The sequence below is a fragment of the Impatiens glandulifera genome, chromosome 7 (genome assembly GCF_907164915.1).
Source record: "Impatiens glandulifera chromosome 7, dImpGla2.1, whole genome shotgun sequence".
NCBI classification, from domain to species: domain Eukaryota; kingdom Viridiplantae; phylum Streptophyta; class Magnoliopsida; order Ericales; family Balsaminaceae; genus Impatiens; species Impatiens glandulifera.
Window position 1 is genome coordinate 25,871,382 of NC_061868.1, and position 9,446 is coordinate 25,880,827.

General features: G+C 28.5%; 1 protein-coding gene across 1 annotated transcript; it reads right to left on the minus strand.

Annotated features, from left to right (window-relative positions):
• Positions 1-3,740: 3,740 nt before the first annotated feature.
• On the minus strand, positions 3,741-6,361 carry LOC124910420. Its single transcript, XM_047451058.1, has 4 exons — positions 5,891-6,361; positions 4,767-5,799; positions 4,501-4,690; positions 3,741-4,420 (listed from the first exon to the last, which is right to left on the minus strand). Exons 2-4 carry the CDS (start codon positions 5,766-5,768, stop codon positions 3,861-3,863), a joined length of 1,752 nt encoding a protein of 583 aa, XP_047307014.1. The 5' UTR covers positions 5,769-5,799; positions 5,891-6,361; the 3' UTR covers positions 3,741-3,860.
• Positions 6,362-9,446: the final 3,085 nt, after the last annotated feature.

Here is a 9,446-nt window from a genome sequence, read left to right on the forward strand (position 1 = left end):
ATAAAGATATTTTACTATAATTATATTATTGTAAGAACTAAAAATTTACGTACCAATTTATAAAATAAAAATAATTATTTTATTTAATTTTAATAAATAAAATCAAAATAATTAACTTCATGTCAAAAACCCAATTAAAACAATTAACTTGACTAATTATTATATCAATTAAAGTCTAATTAACTAAGAAAAATTGTCAATATAATATAAATAAAATTATTTAGAATAAATTTTGTACTCATTTATCTTAAAATAATTTTAGAAAAAATCAGGAATTAAAATAAATAATTTAAAATAAAATGAAATACTTCCAAAATTATTTATTTAACCCAAAAAAAAAATAAAACAAATAATAAATTAGTAAAATATTTTTCATATTTATTTTAATATTTTGTGTGTTTAAAAAGATCAAAAATAAAGTCAAAAGGTGAAAAAAAATCAATTTTAAACAAATCCTTAAGGTTTAAAAGAAATTTAAAATTTGTAATCGGGCGTAGCCGAAACCGAAAGAAGAAGCTATAGTTGAAAGTTAGGTCATCAGATGAGCGTTGAGATCTCATCCAATGAACCAGACAAACCCGCATAGCCGGCTGTAACTAATGATGCGCGCGCCCGAGAAGTAGGCGATCAACTAATGCCCATTAGCCGAGACGCTAACGGACCGCTCGATACGCTCGGTCGTCAACGGAACGTTGACGAAACGCACTAAAGCGCATGAAACAACATCGTCTCATGTGTCACTGTCTTTTTTATCATGACACCGGAGCAGATAAGATCAAAGACCCATCTTTGATCTTCTCTTTTTGGAACTCCCTCGTTAGTAAACCATTTCGGTTGATTTCAAGCCTGAAATGATCACCCTATGGTGACTACAAGAATATGGACGATTCATTCTTATTCCGGTCAACTTGAGGAAGAACAGTCAAAATGCCATTAATGACTTTTAGATGATTCGATCCACTTGAAGTCTCCACCCTCTTAGGGATAGTATAAATGCATCTTCGAGTCATTCCGAAGGTAAGTTATTCACTCTCCACCTTCTAATATTCGATTTTCAGAAATCCGTCGTTAAAGCTTCAAGCTTTTGGATTTTTAAAAACTTTGGATAAGGCCTTAAATTTTGGATCTAAGCATCCCAATAGCTCCCTTAAGGTTTAAGGAGTGTTCTTCAATCCTTGGTAAAGATCCAATCACCCTCTAATTCATATTTACAGTTTGAATTTGGAATTTTAATATTTTAAATTGAATAAGCTTATATGTTTACAGTTTATGGTGTTTTATGGTTAAATATTGATGCTAATATATTTAGAAACTATCTATACAAGATAGAACCATTCAATTGGTCTTAAAAACAAAAATCTAAATTTGAAATTTTGAAATCTAAAAATCATTTATGTTGTTTTTGGGCTAATTTTGTTAATTCACAGCTCATAAAATATACTAATATGATTCTAATAATGTTGGACAACTATTTGGATCAGGTTTGATTCATCCCAATTATGTTGGATCAAAATCAAAATTTTCAAAATAATTGAAATATTTTTGAGTTCTTCATTTGGTCAAAATGAATAGTTAGTGTTCTTGTTTTAGTATCAATCAACTATATGAGATATAAGGAAGCAATTTGGTAGCTCATTTCCCTTCAAAACAACTTTAAAATAAAAAGAAACTATAAAATTTGATCATAAACTGTTTTGATCAAATTGATCATCATCCAGGTTGATTATACCTTGAGATGAAGATCAACATATTTCTGGAAGCTTTGTGAAGCTACCCAAACCATTCGATCAAAGATTCCAAGCTAAAAAAACGAATTAAAAAAAGTGAACTGAGGTGTTCTTGAGGACCGTGGCTTGTTAACCTAGGACCGAGAGATCCGACCGAGGATACTCAGTTTGGACCGAAACCTATGAGCAAGAAATTCGACCTTAGGACCGAGACATTCAACTGATGTTCTTGAGCTAGGACCGAGAAATCCGACCAAGAATTTTCACCTAGAATCGAGAGGTCCAAACCTAGGACCGATGAATCTCGACCCAAGACCGAGAATCCCTAAACCCGAGACCGAGTTTATACACCTCGACCGAAGAACTTAACTAAGGCTAACCCAAGACCAGTGTGTTTATACACCCCTACAAGTAATCTCAGCTTAAGACCGAGAGTCCTAAGCACCCAAACTGATGGTCTCTTGACCTCGACCGATAAAAACGGACCCAAGGTTTATGACTCCATTCTTAAGGCCTTTTGGTTCCAATTTTCAAAACCCAAAATTATTTTTGTAATTTTGGGACCACAAACAATTTTCTAATTCGGAAAAATTAGAAACTGATTTCAAAATATTTTTGGGATATTTTCACAAAAAAATATTTTGACTAAGGCATGTTTGGTGTTTATTTCTAAACCTTAGCACTCTTAAATAACTGATGTTCTTCAGGTATAATCCTCCATAGTAAATCATCATCAACATGTACCAGCATTTTAAATATTGTTGTTTCAATATTTTAAATAACGCTGAAACTTAGAAACACGATTAGGACCAGAAGAATAATTGGTTAAAACTAATACGTTATACAACCAATTTTTAAATTCCAATTATAAGTAAAGACCGTTTTTAAAACAAGTACGGAGGATAAAACGCGAAAAACCTTTTCCTAATATTACTAAACTACGAACTAATTTGTCCCATTTTTTTTAAATTACGAACTAAAAGAAATTCTGGTCAATACGTTTGTGTACGTATGTTAACTTTTATTGATTTTCAAAAATAATTGACAGCTTTATTTCAAAATAAATAATCTATTAAATTAATTTTGTTTAATAATTTAAACTAAAAGATTTTAAAAAATTAAATTATGATTTGATTACAGTAAATTTTAATTTATCGAATTATTGAAAATTGAACCCAAAATTAATTACTTAATTAATTTTAAAAGCAGTCTCGAATTAATTAAATTTTTAAAAAAATAATATTTAATTTTAAATAAAAAATTTTTAACACGCAAAACAATGTTATAATTTAAATTTTCACCAATCCATTAAAAGGAGTTTTTTTGTTACAATTATTATATTTTCTTTTATTTAAATTATATAAAAATAAATTAACCATATTTATAATATATAATATATTTTTACATTTAGATTTTATAAAAATAAAATAGTTGAAGCACTTTGGATTTTTTTTTTTTTTTTTTTAGTATTTTTCAAAATATTTTTAATTAGTTTATTTATTGATAAAAAAAGTTGTATTTAAAATTTAAATTTAATAAAATAAAAAATATTTTAGTATTTTAATTTATAAAATAAATAATTTGATTGTTAAAATGATTGAGAGATAATTTATAAAATTAAAAATAAAATTAAAAATATATCAAACAAATTCTTGGTCTTATTTATCAACTTTATTTGTGTTTCTTTCTTCTATGAATACACAACTTTTGAAAAAAAAGTTACAATTAGTAATGATCAATACTTAAAAATGAAAAAATAAATAAAAATTAACTAACATCCCTGTAATATAATGACATTATTAAATATCTATAATTCCACAATCTTACTAAAAATCAAACAATATAAATGTCAAAACTTTCAGCTAAAAAGAAGTCCAGATGGTAACTATAATACTTTTTAACTGTCTTTCAACCTTTATTTTTCTAAAACACGCCAAGTAAAGGTCAAACCACACATTACGCTTAGGAAACACATACTCTAATACTCAACTACACTAGATTGTAAAACCCAAACTTGAAACACACACATTCATCATTTCACCTATTTACAATAGAATCATGGCATTGAAAAACACATTACAAAAAAAAGGAAAAGTATAGTATAAACAATAATGTCAATGATATTAGATTTACTTAATTGATTGCATGAACAACTTCATTAGGAATGCATAATATAGTGTCTTCCATAAGTTGTTCAAGAATTATTTCTTCAATATCGATTCCAACTTTTTCAGTTTCCGATTGAAGGCTCGTCCATTCCCTGTTCTTCTCCATATCCCTTTTAACCGCATCGTCCAAAGTAGTAAACGGTGTAGGCCAGGAGAGGTTCGAATCAACTCCTTTCCACACCTCTCGGATTACATCTTCTCCCGCCGGTCTACATAACACCACATTTGGATATCGACTAAAGTAGCGTTCACAGATGTCATCGAGGATTTCATTTGTACAGTCAAACAGGACCTTCTGGTCGTGCAAACTACGGCTGGAGAACAATTCCACTTCATGAAACAACGAAGAGTCTAGTATGGGATCTGAAGAAATCCATCGAGAGAGAAACTCGTCCCAGTTTATACCGGAAGCTAGAAGTACGGCCTCCACATACTCGAATGCTGATTCTTCATCTGCCAAACGGTTCCCGATACAAACTACTGGATCATTAACGGTTTCTTCAAATGAAAATCGTCTTGGCTCAACTACAAGATCAGGAACAAAGTTCTTTTTAGCACAAAAGTGTTAAAACTCGGTCTGAAAAAAACAAACAAAAGAGATTTACCTGTTCTTTTAGTAGATTTAGCTGTTGGTGGGCTGACACTATCATCATCAGCAACTATTGACTCAAGAACAGAGATAGGACTGAGCCTCTCCGGTCTCATACTGGAACATTCTAGAACATCAACGTTTGGGGGGATTGAATGATGAGTCGTGGGAGATGTTAACAATGATTCATCCTCTTGAAATAGATCCTGAAGAAAGAATTTATCATTAACACAGCCATAAGTGATTGATCAAGTTGTAATACAAGTAGAGATCTAAGCTTACCATCTTTTGAAAACAAGTTAGATCAAAACTGCTAAGTTCTATCTCTGAAACGTCAGATGTATCACATTCTCTTCCAAGGAACAAATCGGTTGATTTTGAAATCTTCAGTCTGGACAGAGTTTGACAGTCAAACGTTGTCTTCTCACAAGAACCTAGAATATCATTGTGTTCAAATGTTTCAGAAGCTTCAGGATTTGAAAGGTTCACAATTTCATCGTCTCCACTTGTTAGAATCATCTCAGACAGACGTTTTTGGCCCTCGTCCTTCAAATTTCTAGCTCCAGCTTTGTCTTGTTCCTTCTTGGAGCCAAAAACAGGCATGATAAACCTCTCATGAAAGAAATGATCCCTGGTTGGAGAATTCCATCCTAGATTTCCTTTGACAGTGTTCTTTTCAGTGTTTTCAACCAGCCTTTGGTAAGGGATTCGATTACGATCCTTTGTAATCGCGTGTTTTAACTTCTTCTTGATTTCAGTAAACGAGAATTGTGAAGAAAATCTTTCAGTTTTATTACCTTTCTTCTCTAGATCAGATGACAAGCCTGAACTGAGCTTTCTTGACGATCCAGGCTTCAGAATAACAATTCGGTTTGAAATCTCCAACCGAGGTTTGCGTTTTCTTCTGAATAAATTACGATTCTTCTGAGTATTCACACCAGCCAATGATTCAACCTCATTAAAGCTAAGATCATTCAAGATTTTTGAAATCAGTTCTTTCTTAGAACTTGGTTTCTGAAGATCGTTAACAATTTCCTTAACAGTCTCACCCAGATCAGAAGAATTCCCTTTCTCTTCTTCTTCTTCTTCAAAACACATCTCTTTCTGAACAATATCCTTGACACTAACCTTATCCGTCTTTATTGTCTGAATCTCATGTTTCTGTTCTGAAATTAGCTTTCGAGTTGACCAACGAATGCGAAAATCGAACACACTAATGAAACTACATATACACTTAACTTGTTCTCTATCATTTTTCTGTGGCCGACTAGATTTCTTCGTCATAATGACTTTGAATCCTTTGTTGCAACAATTCCTAACCAAATAAACCCAATTCAAGTCTCAGTTCATCTAATACAAACTAATAAATAAGAACAATATCAGAGAAAAACAGAGAAAGAAAGTACCTGAAATTCAGAGCCCACCAAAGTCTTAAGCTATCAACGAGTAAACCCTCACGAGTCACGAATTACACAGACGATGTTTGCATGTTTCAACTGAGAAAAGCTTCAATTTTCCAAAACCCAGATGAAGATAGAGATACCCAAAAGGAAAAAAGTCATCACAGGGAAAGAATCTTTAAACACTAGAGATCAGTAAAAAGGAACAACTTTTGCTTATTGGGTTGTAAATTGTAAGATTCTAAGTCTATAGATGAGTGTTGTTGTGAGAAATTTCAATGGAAGAAAACAATCGACGTCAAAATCCAGAGCTTTCTTTGATGGGAGCCTTTCTTGGATTCATAGGTATTCTCACCGACCAAAGAGAGAGAGTCAAATGGAACATAAGAGTTGAGGAATAAGGAAAAGGGGTGCAGCCATTAACGACTGAAGAAATAGAGAGTAAAGTGACGGAAAAAATGGAGAAAAAGGAAAGTATGAGAAAGCGAAGGCTTAACGATGACAAAAATCAATTGTTGGCTAGTGTATGCGTGGCAATCTATCCTTTGGATGCTGTCTTTGTAGGTCCCAATGTCCCATGACAATATATTAAAATATATATATATATATATTTGAATTTCTTTTTTAAATAAAGTTCAAAAAAAAATAATAATATATTATTTTAAGCCTTGTTTGGTCTTCGATTATTTCGAAAAATTATTATGGTGTGTTTGGATGATGAAAATTGAATTTAGAATTAAAATATTATTTTCATTTTCAAGAAGAATTGGTATTGAAAAATATATTTGATTCTTATGTAAGAAATATTATCTATTAATTAAAGAGGAGTGATAGAGGAGAGAATTTGAGTGAGGAAAGACATCACCTCATTGGTTAGAAAAAAGGTAAAAGTAAGAAAAAAAAGAGAATAGAGAGAAATTATTTGATTTTTTTAGCCAATCATATTGTCGTCTGTCATTTTGTCTCTTATTCCCTCACCAAATTCTCTCTCCTAATCATTTCTCTTAATTAAAATAGTTTAAATGAGAATAATTTTGTCTAAGTTTTTATTCTTAGTAAATAAATAAAATAAAAAGTAAATAAATAAAATAAGGTTGACTCTCTAACTTTTTAAATTTTAAATAATAAATTAATATAATATTTTGTTTAAAAATATATTTTAATTAAACTCAGTGAATAGAAAATTATAAAATTATATTAATTTTAAATATTATAATTCTTAATTTAAAATTGCTTAACAAAATAAAAATAAAAATTATTTCTAATAATGTAAAAATGAATTATTTATATTTTGTGTACTATCTTATTTGAAGTGACAACAAAAACACAAAAGTTTTATAATTAAATTTTTATTAAAAAATATTCTAATTTAAATATAATTGCGAATGTTAGTGTTAATTTTTTAAAACAAATTTCAATTAGAAAAATAATAAATGATTAAAATATTAATAAAATAAGAATATATATATATATTTTTTTGGTTAATTATTGTAGTGATGTAATAGAAGAAAGTTGGTTGTTAAATGATTAATTATTTTAAAATAATCTCAAATAAGTAGCTTATATCAAACAAGACACAATTTGATTTAATCATGAATATATTATTTTTTCAAAGTGTTTGATTATTTAACCTTAGGAGGCGGAGGCGGTGATAGGTCAAATGTTTGAACTTATTATAAGTTGGGATAAAACTAGCTAGCCTTAATTAAATGAAACATTGTATTCAATTTTACTCTTTCTTAAGAAAACATCTTCACCATTTTAGGGGGAAATGTGTATAAATAAAGAACTTAATAATTGACTGAAACTGTTGATAAAACCTATGGGATTTGTCCAGCTTTTGTTTGGGCATATTTACTAAGGATTTTAAGTTTTTTTATAATTAAAAAAGTTAGCACTATACTTAACAACTAGGATGTATCTCGTGCATTTGCACGAGTAATAATATAAAAAACCGTGAAAAAAATATTACGATAAAAAATTTATGAGCGGGTCAACCCACAATCCGACCTAAGTATTCATTTATTCTCACATATATCGATATTAACCACAACTCTCGATCCGACAATCCGGACATTTTAAAAATTAAATATCATTATATATATATATATATATATATATATATATATATATATATATATATATATATATATATATATATATATATATATATATATATATATATATATATATATATATATATATATATATATATATATATATATATATATATATATATATATATATATATCATGATATGTATTTCATATATTTTTAGTAAATATTGAATAGTAGACTTTTAAATTTTGTAATCATAATTTAGTATTATGAATTTTATTTGTTATATGAAATAATTTAGGACTTGTTTTTAATAAGAATTTTTAAGTAACTAATGAGTTTTAAAAAAATAATAGTTTACACATATGATTTAAAATAAAGATTATTTTTGGAAGTTTTATCAAGTTATCTTTTTTTTAAGATATATCTATATTTTTGGACATACTTATAATAGATCAAATGAATATGATTTGATTTAAGAAATTTAAATTCAATCTCTCAACTCCCATTTCTTTAAAGTTCAAATCTTACTGAAAAACATTTTAACTAAAATGAGAGAATATGAGTGGATTATCTCTACTAACAATTAAAGCATGATTGAACAAAAATTAGAGAGAAGAAAATATATTTTGGTTTACAATAAAATGAAAGAGTATTGTAGTAAATCTGTTCATAATTCAAATAATAAACTAGTATATTATGCCTTAAAATGTATAATGCAATTCTACATCATAATACAAATGCAACATGGGTGAAACAATAACATAAATTTACTTGTATTTTGATTTCTTGGAAATATCAAATATGTCATTATAATTATTATTAAAACTATTGGACATAGTTACAATATTCAAAAAAAATTCTAACACACCAATTAAGTATTAGTTTATGGATTCTACCATCATTTTAAATTGTTCAGTCATTATCTGGCCTCTCAAATATATAACAATTATTTCTTTATATTTAATTTTCTGTACAACTATTTACTAGTTTATTTATATTTATAATTTTATATACAAATATATTAATTAGTATATTAAGTTGGTTGATCTGAATATTGATCATACTCACATAAAAATTAAATTGAAGAAAAAATATGTTCCCTTAAAGTTTTGGATGTGCTCCAAGCTCACAGAAACTGTGATTGACACATTGATGTGTGGTCACCCAAAGTCACATTAAGACACCATTTTATCTTTTGACTTGAGTTACATATAAAGCTCATGACAAAAAATAAATTAGCAAATTCATAACTATACTCATGCATATTGTGTCCTATGCACAAAAGAGAGTAGACCATTGCCCATCTCCTTATAAACTCCTATTCACCATGGACATATTGATAAAGCTCATCACAACTATGATTTTGGTTAACTTTAAAAAATTGACACATGATTCAAGAATTGATAGCTAGAAAACCTAGAAACAATTTGTTTATAGCAAACACCCTCAAGAGTATCCTTAAAGATATAGTATATCAAATAATGGTAAGAAAAAAAATACT